The 14,331-nt window shown below is 35.1% G+C and overlaps 1 protein-coding gene across 16 annotated transcripts in view; it reads right to left on the reverse strand.

The window, feature by feature from the left end:
• Positions 1-14,331, reverse strand: part of Zbbx (zinc finger B-box domain containing) — a 124,260-nt gene that overhangs the window by 61,720 nt on the left and 48,209 nt on the right. For 10 of the 16 annotated variants that reach the window (XM_076932518.1, XM_076932521.1, XM_076932517.1 and 7 more), the window contains 3 exons: positions 13,225-13,374; positions 8,362-8,536; positions 114-249 (listed from right to left, as the gene is read on the reverse strand). In XM_076932518.1, coding sequence (XP_076788633.1) covers positions 114-249; positions 8,362-8,536; positions 13,225-13,374 — 461 coding nt within the window. The remainder of the gene's footprint in view (positions 1-113; positions 250-8,361; positions 8,537-13,224; positions 13,375-14,331) is intronic. The other 6 variants (XM_076932528.1, XM_076932526.1, XM_076932530.1 and 3 more) reach the window with 1 other exon arrangement.

Here is a 14,331-nt window from a genome sequence, read left to right on the forward strand (position 1 = left end):
AAATTGTTTTAAAATTAGTCATACAAATATAATTACAAAAAATTACTGACAAAATAAAGTAAAAATAACTTTTATTTCCTAAGAAATAGTAATATTAAAATTCTACTGAATACCTTCTGTACTTTTTAAGCCATAATTTTTCCATATATGACAGACTGTCTTCTTTGAATTCGATATTAATTGGTTCTGTCCAAATTTTCAAATTAGTTTGTACTTCACATTCTTCCACCGAGTCTACAAAAATAAACACTGCATATAATTAATGTAGCCATGCCTATAAACTACCATATCTTTTCTTTAGATAAAGAAGAGTGCTAATTGTTTATGGGGTGTAGTCCTTTGCATTTATCACTGTAAATATAATTATTATCATGTTATGATATATGATATTAATATAATACCAAGTATATAATGTAAACAATTCTAAAGGTTTTTCAAAGCTGGTTTTGATAAATGATTCTGTGGATAATTTCTTCAAAATCTTTTGAAATAAAAAGATATTATGAGTCAAAACCTTTCCACATGCAACATTATTTTAAATGAGAAAGGTAAATAAGGATTCCTTGTATGTTCCATATACCTAACAGACACATACACACCAAAGGTGCATATTACAGGCATTTTTAATAATATTTACACATTATAAGGAATAGGAAATGAATAATTTATAATGAATTTTAATTCATTCATGATAAGAATATTAACCCACATGAACTTTTGCCTTTGATGTCATTTATTACTAATTGCTATTATTTCTTAAGCATCACAAACTAAAATAGCTACTCAGAACTGTTTGAAAGTGATCAAGCTTTGGGCTAAAGGAAACCTATGAATCCAGGAGTGGTAGCGAAAAGAAAGCTTAAAAACATTTTTTTTTTTACACTGCAGATTTTAGAGATTAGCATTCTGCAACAGCCAAATGCCAGCAGCTAAATAAACCAATGGAAGGACTCAGTTCCCATCTGCCCAAGAGTACTGTAATATTGAGGAAAAGAGCAGGAATTTGTAGTGTAGTAAACATCTATTGCATAAAAGAAGAGAAAAAAGTTAAGGCTATGAGTGTGATCTATGACTATAACCATGATGGAAGGGGCAGGAAGTGAGCTGAAGCCCAAGAGTTGGAGCAAATGAGCTGAGAGGTGGAGGAAAAGAGAGGCACATAGGTTGGTTTTGTTGTTGTTATTTTTTTCAGAGAGGGGAAGCACTGTACTTGGGTACTGTACTTGATTCTAAAATCTGGATAAAGTTGTAAAAAGTAGAGCTAAAACAAATAACTTGTGTTTCATTTTTCTCCATTCACCAATGACACAATCTCAGAAAATAAAGCTCTTCATGTACAGAAGGAGGTATTGTTTCTCTAATTTCCTTATATAAATAGTCATCAAATCCCTCAAAAGTCCACAAAATATGACATGGAAGGCCATTTCACTATTAAAACTCATTTGACAGAGACATGTGTGCTCCTGACAACACCCCCTATTTGCTTCAAAGAAGATTTGAACATCTTTACCTCCAGAGGCAAGGTTGCTTTCATGGCAGGGCAGCCACTGCAGAAATTACCCATTTCATCTACAGACAATACTATCAAAAAATATATTTTTATAGAATAGTCAACTAATGACTTTGCTGAGACAGGGTCAGCAGCCCTTCAAATTTCTGCTTTATAGGTCTATCAGATGACCTTGGGCCAAAAAGCTACAGACTGAACCTACAACATTTTAAAGAATGAGGGACTGTCCAGGTAGTCAGCTATCTCTACGAACTGGTTAAGTTGCAAAAGCTATGCTTTGTGCTTCTTATATTTTTAGGTAATATTTAGTCATTCTAGGATTTCTAATGGGTTGAAGACTAGTTTTAGTCTCTTAACCAAACTCAAGTTGTTTAACATAGAATTTATAGAGTAGATGACATGGTTTTCAAATAATGTTACAGTCTAAAATTTTAAATATAATCCAGTGATAGAACAATAATTCTCTCAGAAAATACAGTAGAAAAATACAAGAGTCATTATAACTTCTCTTTTTGATTCTCTCTTCCACAAAGTCTAAAATTTTGAGGCAAAACAGCTTGTCCCATCAGGTGTATAGGTAAACAAAGGTGGGTTGTGAACATATGTACAATAAAGCTTCCCAGTCACCATTGTCAGGGCATTCAGCAAGCTCACAGCAAGTCAGCATCATTCTTTGTCCAGGCATTAGCATGTCTCACCTGTCCCTCTGGCAGCCACCATGCTCCTACAGCATCCTACAATTCTGGGCATGTTAGAGCTCCTGGGAGTCCAGCCTCCTGTGGGTTTTGGAAGATTTGGTGCAGAGCTGGTTCCCTAGGACTGCTCTGGGCACCTTACCAACCTAAGACAAAAGTGCATTGCTTTTGACAACGCATATTCCATAATGGGCAAGGAAGAAATTCTTGGCAGAACAACCTAAGACAGGCTCAGTCTAGTTAAAGAAATAAAAAATGGGGAGAGGCAGAGAGACTTTGCGACTGCTTGGGAAGAATTTGACATGTGCCAAGGACAAGGAAGTGGGCTTCAGGCAGGAATCTGACATTAGGCCAGAACAAAAAAGTAATTTCAGGCAGGAATCTAAACCTTAGCCTAGAACAAGTAAGTAGGCTTTGGACATAAAAATGACTTTGGGCTAGATATTTGGCTCAGATATTTTGGTTATCATGGTAAGTCCTTAGAAACAGTGATTACAGGGATGTTCACAGAATTTTGTTTATTGCCTTGCTGTTCTTTGACTATCTGTGTTTATTTTCTTGCTTATTCCTTGACTATTTACATCTATTGTACTGCAAGTTTCTCAACCTAGAACTGACCTTACTGCATGCATGTTTTAAAAATGGTATAAAAGCTAAAAGGAGGAGGAGGGATGGAACAGGGCTTTTCTAGGGAAGGGAAATGGGGAAAGGCAATGACATCTGAAATGTAAATAAATAAAATATCCAATAAAAAAGGAAATAAGGAAATATGGTAGAGTATTTTGGTTAATTCAAATTTATAGACTAGATGTCATTTGTACCCCATACTGTGTACTTGACTTAATTGTTATTACTTTGTTCAATTTATATAGGGGAGAAGAGTTTGGTTTTTTTTTTTAAGTCAGAAGGGGTAAAGTATAGAGGGGGTATTGTTTCCCTCTTTGGTTCTTGATTATGTAAATAAAAAAGGCAGAGGCCAATTGCTGAACTAAAGGAAAAAGGGACTTCTGGAGCCCAGGGGAAGAGAAAGGATTCAGGGAGAAGAATTCAGACTAGGCTTTAGAATGAGAAGGAAGCTTCAGTTATATAGGTTTTGGGGCACCTAGAGTTTGTAGCCTCCATGAGTGTGGGCTGAGGAGGTTGGAAGGAGCTACCTGGTAGGATTAAGGTAGGGAATTCTTTGCTCAGCTAGAAGCAACTATCTTCAGTTATCTGGATAGTTTTAAAATAATAAAACTGACTAGTGTTTTCTATCTGTGCAGCCAAAGTGGGCAGGAGAGCAGCTGGGGCAGATGTTGACATCTTGGCAAAGATATCCTGAAGGGGCTGGGAGAGCGATCAGAGCTCCCAGGAATAATGGCCATCTTAAGTTGGCAGAACTGAGTGAGACTGGTGGCTGATGATCCCAAAGCCTTGCCAGGAGCTCAGGCAGAACTCCCTTCAAGAAGGCGAAAGCGTGAATTTTTAAAATTACATGCAACATTCATGTGCTTATCAGAGTCTTTGATAACTGATCCTAATAACAAACACCTAACTGCTAGGAGAAGAATCTTCAGTATACATTCACCAAGCTATATTTCAGTATAATTTGCCCATCAACTGAAGGGCATAAAGATGCATGAGCTATGGCATCCAGACAGAAAGACCTCATGAGCTATCAATAGGGCTTTATTTACCATATTGCTTCTGGCTCAGCAATCTTCTCTTTTGAAAATTTGGGTGAGATTCTCTACCACTGATTCTTTTGAGAACATGGGCATTTTTCTTAACATATAGTACAACATCCTAAAGTAAATGGATGCCTGAAAAAACTGAGAAACACCCAGGAGACCAGAGTAGAGGAAACCAGGCAAGCCAATGGGAGAATGTCAGCAGGGAGGTCAAAAGAGCTTTAGCTCACATTATGGCCTCTGGCCAGCAAAAGTAACTAACATTCACACTGAAGAAAAGAAGTCTCTGGTTGACTAAAATGAATTAAGGTACAAATCAGTGATAAAAATATATGAAGAACTGAGAGATTTAAAGCACAGTGCTCAGCTAAATGGCCATGGAGCACAACGATGCTTAATGTAATTTATAATTAAAGGTGCATACATTAAGCATAGTACTTATATCCATTATTAGAGCAAAATCTTAAGTGCCTAAAAGTATTAAGTTTTGGTGATAATGGAATCAGCAGAAAACTCTTATACACTTCAGATGAAGTATAAAATGTTGCAGATGGAGTATAGAATGTTGAAAATAATTTTCTTAATAGTTAAACTTTAGCTAGTGTAGTTGAAGACATATATTTCTCACAAACCAGCTAGTTTGCTCTCATGTAATGACATTCTTGGAAATGTGTACAGGGCATACTTTACTCCTATACAAAAAACTTATAATAGCATTGTTTGACATGCTCAAAATGAGAAATACAGTAAAGAAAAAAATCAACATTTAAACTGAGAAATAGTGGCACATTCACATAATAAAAGATTAGCAAACATTGAAAGTAGGTAAATTACAATCATAAACATAAAAATGTTTATGTGCATGAATCCCAGATAAATACTGGGTGATAGAGATAAAAAATAATATACGTAACATAATCACACACACACACACACACAATACTTGCACAATAAAACATTGTATTTTCAATAAAATTCAGGGAAACGAAAGAAATTAAAAAAGATGAAACATAGGTTAGTGAGACCCTAGAGAAGCTGGGAAAAACAGAGAGCAGTCATATGAAATGAGAGAATCACTGATGCTCTTTTTTCATCCATGACCTATATAAAATTCACAACCCTTCTTTTATATCTATTTCAATATAGAATATAAAACCTAACATGAAATTAAAATATTTATAACCACATATCATATTACTAATAACATGTTTAATTTTCTATAACCAATCAAAATTAAATATGTCAATAACAGTTCTTATGACTATTTCTACACAGGAGCTTCATGTAAGGAAGAATGAGAAAAAAGTATAAAAACAATCATCCCACCCAAAACATTGCTACTTTTATTTCCAAACATCCATCGGATTATTACAGGATCTTTCCCCAACTACCCACTCTAAATGCACCTTAGTCTTTTCTGAAACATGACAGCAGAACCGAAAATGAAAATAACACAGAAAATAAAAACATTTTCTCTTTCAGAACTCTTAGTTAAATATATTTGTTTCTTCAAATTCTATAAAGCCATATATAATCCCTGGGATTCCAATTTCTCTATGAAAACAATATTAGACAGAAGCATCTGCCTAGTGCCACGATGTATCTGTGGGTTCCAAATCAGTCTCATCTTTGTGGTGTAGCAATGGCAGAATTACTTCTGTAACTGTGCTCTAACAAAACCAGAGAAGTGACCCTTCTCTCACTTCAGTGATGGCAAGCTCCAAAACATAACAGGGTAGTTTGTTCTTTCTGTTATAGTGGAAACATGACAGGAGTTTCATAGATCATAACAGCAGCCTGAAGGAAAAATACCCAAATTCAGGAGATACTGTCTCCTAATGAGGATCATGTTGTATCTGTGTCAACTGTTGCAGGAAAATATTAAGATAGGAATTTCTATAAAATGTAGCACATGGTAAGAGTAATGACTTCCATCAATATAGCTGCACTTATCTCAAAGTGAAATGAGACAATTATTTTCTGAGGGTAGGTTGGAAATAAATAAGGATTACATAGGACATATACTATAGGCAGAATTAAAAAAATGAAAAAAATCTGTATCTGAAATATGTATTTTCCCATGAGGTTAAATCACTGTGGTTTTCATGATTAAAAAAAAAAAATGTTCACTATAACCATTCTATGTGTGAAAAAAAAAAATACCCTAATGTTGTCCATATAATGGCAAAACACTGGCTATTGGTAGATAAAAGAAAACCAAGATGTTGCAATCTTCACAATGCTATAAAGCCTGAGAGATAGTGTAATTAGATGGTGAAGGAATATCCTAGCCCTAATTTCCTTCAATGATAAGCCGTAAAGTTTAAGTGAAATAAACACTTTCCACTCCAACTTACTTTTGGTCATGGTGTTTGATAGCAGCAATAGTTACACTAAAACAACCTCAATGTGAGCAGATCTCATACAGCTCATGGAGAAAAACCATGAATTATAACCTCTATTTTTTTATTATCTAGTGACTGAAATTAAAAAAAAAAAAAAACTTCATTCACTGATTCTAGGATTACCCCGCTAGAGCTAGTAATCTAAATGTGACATGTTATTTTTCTATCATTGAAATTGTGTTCATGAATATGAGGTTTTATACACAGTAACTCATCACGAACTTGCTTACAGTAAATGTTTATCAAGTTCTGCAGTAGATCAAGAGTATCTCCTCAGTTGTAAATGCTGTGTTACCTTTTCAGTTAGAAATACAGCATCTAAAAAGCAACTGTGGTTAGTTTGATAAACTTTATGACAGTCTGAATCATCTTTGAATACTGGATTTTTCACTGAATTAGGATTGATGACATTTTTATAATTCCCCCAAATGGTTTCATTTTTAAAAGGCATTTCATTTTAGCACATAAATGATTAGGGATGGAAGAGAAAAATTCTAGGATCTCCTACTTATGTACTAACCTATGGATTTTTATACCACCTCTAAGACTTGCAGTATAAGATACTTTCAATATTTATTTCTAAGGAAATAAGTCACTATTGGACCCTTATTTCCAATGCACCCAATATGAGAAAGGATTGACACAAGGTTCCATCTTTCACTTCATGTGAAATAAACCATTGTAGACTCAAAGTTGGAATTCGGGAATGTTTCTGATGTTCTGACCATTGTCTTTTGTTTCATTGCATATCCTGGTTAAGTTTTGCTCACATCAAGCTTGTTTTAGAGTTACTATTGCTGCAATGAAGCACTATGATGAAAAATGAGTTGTAGTGTAAAGAGTTTATTTCACTTACACTTTACTATTTATCATTAAGGGGACTCAGGACAAGAACACAAACAGGACAGGAACCTGGAAGCAGGATCTGGTGAAGAGGCCCTGAAAGAATGCTGCTGAGTGGTTTGTTCCTGTGGCTTGCTCAGCCATCATATAGAACCATCTTAGAGGTAGTCTCATTCACAATGGGCTGGGCCTTCCTACATCAATCACTAATTTAAAATTTGCCCTTTAGACTCACCCTACAGGCCAATCTAATGGAGGCATTTGCTCAACTGAGGTTTTCTTTCTCTCAAATGTTTATAGTTTGCATCAAGTTGACTCAAAAACTTGCCATCACAGTTTGTATAAATACGTCATGAAGAAACCCATCATTTCATATTTGAACCAAAAAATGAGACTAAAAACTTGCAAAGAAATAGCTTTTATAAATGAAAAAAAATACAGCGAGCACAGTTTAATTCTTCCTGTGAGGTTCAGTGTGGTCATAAATTCAACCTTCAAGTTACGGTTTAAGGTTTTCACGCAAACACTTGTTCCTCCACCGTTCTTATTTATAGTGCTGTTTTAAAGGCAGTGCAGTTTGGGAGATTGAGGCCTCACCAGAAGATGTGATTATCAGGGAGGCATGCTGTGTGGTTTATACCAGCACCTACTTCCTGTCTTGGGTCTCATGCCTGTTTTACAGTGATGTAAGAAATGAGGAATCCAGCCATCTGTTCCTGATACTTTGGAGTCACCTGCTGCTGTACTTCTCCTACCTTGATGGGCTGTATTGTCTCCAACTGTGAGGCAAAATAAATTCTCCCTTAGGTTGCTTTTGTTGGATATTTGTCCACACTGAAAACAAACTTACTGATCTAAGGCATATAAAGTGTTCTTTTGCTTACCTGTCCCATATATTCTGCCAACCTGATACATTTCAACAATAGATCTCAAATTAAATAGTTTTATAACCACTGTTTTATTGTAGGAGAAGAAAAGTTTAGACTCCAATGTTTCATTGATCCCATGATCTGGATTACCATAAAAAAACAAGGTAAATATCTCACCCATGATTAGCTTCATGCTTTATGAATATTAAAAAACTCACCACTGACTGCCTATTGTGTACACAAAGCTCCCCTGAGAAGCTGTAGCAAATTGTTCCTTATTGGTTTAAGCATTGCATTTGTACTGTCAGAAGTGGAAAGAAATGAAAACATGTTTATTTTTTTAGATGATTATTTAAAAAATATCCATACCTGGTTTTTTAGCATGAACTTCCTCCTCCTTGTTTTCCTCCTGATTCCCAGCTCTCCATTGTGTTAAGGCTTCTCGAAAGGACTGAGCAGATGCTTCTTCATCAAAAGGCGTTTCCCACATGGCCTTGTACCTTGGATTTTCACCTTCCCCTCCTTCTGTGGCTGTAGTTTCTACCTAACCAATCAAAAATGTAGCAAGAACTTGTTTATTAGATTTCCTGCATCTTATAAGGACATGAAAAAAAGATGCATTTAACTCAGAAGGATATATTTTTATATAACATGCATTTAAATGTTCTACTATTTTCTTTAAAACTCTATTGGTGGTTATAAATGGTAAGCTCAGAAGTTAACACTATAAGAGCCTATAAATCTGATGACTTTCTTCATGTTATCCCTGCTCCTCCCCTCTATAGATGTTCTGGTTATGTATATATTATCTAGACTTTTTCCTTTCCCAAACTTTTGCTTCTTAAAACCTTCCCACGTTACAGCAGTTGTCTTTTAGGAGATAGAGTCTCCTTCTCTATGTAGCCAAGACTGGTCTCAAACTTGAGATGCATCTGCTTCGGACTCCTGAATTACAGGATTATAGACATGAAATCACACCAATTAACATGAGTATCAATGTATATGTGTGTATGTTTATGTGTTCTAATATAAACCCCATCTGTCAGTGTGTCCAAATCCCTTTGATTCTCTAAAATACAAAGTTTCTATTGGCACCTTCAAAGTTTCTGAAGAACCTTCTCCTTCCTCGTCCTATACTCTCACCTCCACTTCTGTTTATCATTTACTGTTCCAACTAACATTAGGATCATGTAGAACAGAGACCTATTACGTTTTTTTCTCATTGAGACTTTACACTAGTTGTGAGTCCTTTGCATAGATTTTCAAAGTCATTTTGCTTATATGAGCCTTTTAATTTCTCAATATCACCTTCCTACACAGTTCTCCGCTGGGAATAGTAACAATGATTAACTCCTTTGAGACCCCCCCTTTTCTGTTTGCTTGCTTGTTTGTTTTCTTCTTAAGCTTATTTCTGAAACAGTTTACAGACCCTATAGAATAAATCTTGTTGTAAATACTGTTTTATATGATTTCATTAGTACATGGTTGAATATAGTAACTTCCCTTAACAAGTAATTAAAATGATGAATCAGTTTCCTCAAAGTGTAGAAAGCAATGCAACCCAAAGTATTGGCTCTTTGAAAAAATCAATAACATTGAAAAACCCTTAGATAAATTAACTAAAAAAAAAATAGAGAGAAGATCCAAGTTAATAAAATAGTAATAAAAAAGGGAGACATAACAACAGACACTGAGGAAATTCAGAGATAAGGACAAGCTTTAAAAATCAGCACTTTTCCAAGTTAAAATATCTAAAAGAAATGGATAATTTTCTTGATGTATACAACCTTGTAAAGTTAAATCAAGACCATATGAGTGATTTCAACAGACTCATAATCTCCAGTGAAATAAAGGCAGCAAATAAAGCTTACTAATCACAAGAACCCCAGGCTAAATCAATTAAACTAAGAATTCTATCAGATGTTCAATGAAGAATTAATACTAATACTAAATTTCCTTATGAATGTAGATACAAAAATTCTCAAAAAAAATACTTGCAAAACAAATAAAAATCAATTAAGTCATCAAGGACACCACAAGAGGACCTATAGAGTAAATTTACCTGGGACTGTAGAAGCTCACAGAGACTGAACCGTCAACCTAAGAACATACATAAGCTGGACCTAGATCCCCTACATATATGTAGTAGTCGCATAACTTAGTCTGTTCTCCATGTAGATTCCCTTACAACTGGAGTGGGGGTTGTCTCTGACTCTATTGCCTATCATTGGATCCCTTTCCCCTAGATGGGTTAGGCCTCATTGGGAGAGGATGAGCTTAGTCCTGCTGTGACTTGATGTTTTGGGTAGTAATTCTACCCAATTCTTCACAGAATTTGAAAGAACAGTTTTCAGTTTCATATGGGACCACCCACAACAACAACAACTGCAACAACAAATTGAAGGATACAAAAACAATGAATCAAACAAACGAACAAGCAAACAAGCAAACAAAACAAAACCAAAAAGAACCTGAGTAATAAAAGAACTCTTAGAAGAATTACCATCCAAGATCTTTCAAACTATACTACTGAGGTACAGTAATAAAATCATTATGATAATGACATAAAACATACAAATTGGTTTTTAGAATAAACTGATGACATGGTAATTTTATATACCTAGGACACCTGATTTTTTTTTTTTTACAAAGGAGCTAGAAACATACACTGGAGAAAAGACTGAATCTTCCCAAGTAGTGTTGGTAAAAGTGGATGGCTACATTTGTAAGATTTTAAATAGACCCATATGTATTATTATGCACAAAATTTACCCTAATGGATCAAGAACCTCAACATAAGGATGATACCTAAATCTGAATGAAGAGAATATGAGGAAAAGCTTTAAGTTCATTGGAACAGACTCTCGGGACAAGACACTAATAGTGCAGAGCATTAAGATCAAGAATCTTTAAATGAAAACTAAAAACAATGAAAAGTTGTTGCTGCAATAACAACAAAAACTAATGGACAAAAAAGCCGTCACTCAGACAAATAGGCAGGCTAAAGAATGGGAAAGTCTTTTTATCAATTATACACTGTATAGAAGGTCAATATCTAAAGTATATAAAGAATTTTAAAAGTTGGACATCAAGAAAAATAATAACCTATACTAATAGGGTTCTACTTAATAGAGCATTCTCAAATGATGAAACACAAAAATGGATGAGAAAAACTTGAAGTGTTCCACATCCTGAGTCATCATGGGACTGCAAACCCAAACTATTTTTAGATTTCATCTTATAAAAGAAGACTAAAATCAATAAAACAAGTGACAGTTCATTCTGGTGAGGATATGGAAAAAGGGGAACATGCATCCATTGCTGCTGAGAGTGTAAATTTGTAGAGATACTATGGAAATCAGTATAGCATTTCCTCAGGAAGATGGGAATAAATCTACTTCAAGATCCAGTTATAACACCCTTGGACATAACCCTAAGTATGCTTCATCCTACAACTGAGATGATGTTCATCGCTGCTTTACTCAAAACAGTTTGGAAACAGTCTACATGTCTATCAATAGATTAATACATAATGAAAATGACATACATTTATGCTAAGGCAATGGAAAATTATCCAGCTGTTAAAATAATGAATGACTAAATTCATAGATAAATGGATGGAACTAGAAAAAAATGTATCTTGAGATAACCAAGACCTCAAAGGACAAATATTGCATAACTTCTCTTACATGTGGATGATATCCTTTAAGCCATCAATGACCATGCTAGTGTCTATTTAACCACAGAGGATAAACATTGAGTAAAGGACTAGGAGTAAGGAAGAAAATTCTAAAGTATAAAAAAAGAATGTAGTTTTAGGATATAGGAAGTCACTGAAAACAGAGCATTAAATAGAGAATAGAGGGGAGAGAAGGGGAAAGTCAGTTAACAAGAGGGGCCATTTGAGTAATTCTATGAAAACAGTAGAAGCTTCTTGAAAATTTATACATTCATCAATAAACTCTAAATGGAAACTCCAAATAAGAGGGGAGAGAAGACCCCAGCTGGTTCTCTCTTACTCCCAAGTGAAACCTCCTAGGGCTAGGAGGCTCTTTGTCAAGAGGGCTTCATGGAATATCCCAAACAACTCAGGGTACTGTCAAATCTATTGGTAGCTTTGCAGAAACTTCTGTTAAATCTAATCATTTCCATTTCCAAAGTCATATTGCTTTGACTCCCAATTCTTAACTTTTTCTACTTTTTATCTCCTCTGCTTGTGTATTTGCCTTATTTTATTCTGATATTTCATTTATTGGCCTGTATATTCTCTAGGGAAGTGGAGAAAAAAAAGCTATTAAATTGCATGTGGTGGGAGATGTAGAGGAGCTGGGGAGAGATGACCATGGGGAGTAGTCATCAGAATATACTGTAATTCATCCAGTGATGACAGTATATTTTCTGCAGGTCTACAAAAAAAAATACATGAAAACTTTCCCACTTTTGGGTACCTTCAAGCCTAGCTCCCATGCAGGAAGAAATCATGCTGGAATTGAACACTTATTTACATACTCAAAGCTCAAGGGACTTCAGTTCAACCCACACTTAATCATCAACTATGAAAGAATCAATAGAACGAAATACTTTCCCTGCAAACTTCCCACTTTGGAAAGGTTTGTTTTTTCTTCCCCACTTCTCTCCAGTAAATCTACCACATTCACTCTATAAAAGAAAATAATCCATACGAATGTTCTACATGTATCTATACACATATATGTGCATTCACACCTATGTATACGTGTGTGTGTGTGTGTGTGTGTGTGTGTGTGTGCGTGCAGATAAAAGTTTATGTAAAACGCTATGTGATCAATAGTTAACCTAATCAACTGTCAGATTTTGGTATTCATTTCCATTTTTACACAGCTGAAACTGCCTGCCACCTAAACGTTTATATTTTGACCATGCAGAAAATCTAACTAATAAAAGATTGTTATGTTGCATCCTGGATTTTACTTGAATGTTTCTCTCAAACATTCATGCAATTCCTGACATGGTAAAATGCTCAAAAGTCATATTGTAAGAAAAAAATTCACCAAAAAGAACAATTTTCAGTGGAATCAAAGTAATCTTAGAATTATTTTTATAGTCTAAATACATTCAATTACTAAAACAATTAAATATAAACTAACAACACGATAAAATAATGACCCCAAATGAGCATCTATGGTTAAAGATATAAACAGCAGTCACCACATGTAAGACAGGAAATATCCTCCTTTGTCTTCCTCAGTTTACCTCAGGGCTGTTCTGAAGAAGGGGGGCTTTGGGTTTCTGCTGACTTCTACTTGATGCTTCTGCAGGATTGTTCCCTTCATTGGGAGGATTTACTTCCTTTATAAATTGATGAGCAGCATCTAATACATTGGATAAGATTTGAGATTTTGGCTATTAAAGAAAAAGGGAAAGTACTGTCAAGAATCTTAATATCGGAGTCTCAGTAATTTATAAAAACAAAACAACATTTCAGTATTATATGACTCATTAAATTCAGTACAATTTATATACACTTATTTTTATTATTTATTTTTCAGATCATAATATAATTATATTATTTCCCTCTTCCCACTCCCCCTTCAAACCTTCCCAGATGCCACCACCTATTGCTTTTTTTTCTTTCAAATTCATGATTTTTTATTTAATGTTTAGATGAATACAAATATATATGTGTGTTTGTATGTGTATACACACACATATATGTATATTCCTAAATATAGCCTGCTCAGTCTCTGTATTATTATTTGCATGTATGTTTTCAAAGCTAAAAATTTGGTATTAGATAATCAACTGGTGTGTTTCTTTCTCTTTTTTATTTTTATTACATTTTATTGATGCTTTAATGTTTTTGACAATCCAGACTTTATCTCCCTCCTGGTCCACCCTTTTTTCCACATCCCACACCTCCTTCCCCCCATCTCCAAGAGTATGTCTCCATCTCCCCACTCAACCAGACCTCTCCACTCCCTGGGGCCCCAAGTCTATTTAGAGTTATGTGCATTTTCTCTGACTGAGTCCAGACCAGACAGTCCTCTGCTGTATATGTGTTGGGGGCCTCATATCAGCTAGTGTATGATGCCTGGTTGGTGGCTAAGTTTCTGAGAGATCCCGGGATTCCAGGTTAGTTGAAACTGCTGGTCTTTCTATAGGGTAATCCTCCTCTTCAGCTTCTTCCAGCTTTTCCCTAATTCAACCACAAGAGTCACCATTTTCTGTCCATTGGCTGGGTATAAATATTTGCATCTAATTCTTTCAGCTGCTTCTTGAAGCCTTTCAGAGGGCAGTCATGATAGGCCTCTGTTTGTAAGCACACAGAGCTTACAGTAATAGTGTCAGGACTTGAGGTTT

The sequence above is a fragment of the Arvicanthis niloticus genome, chromosome 4 (genome assembly GCF_011762505.2).
Source record: "Arvicanthis niloticus isolate mArvNil1 chromosome 4, mArvNil1.pat.X, whole genome shotgun sequence".
In the NCBI taxonomy this organism is placed as follows: domain Eukaryota; kingdom Metazoa; phylum Chordata; class Mammalia; order Rodentia; family Muridae; genus Arvicanthis; species Arvicanthis niloticus.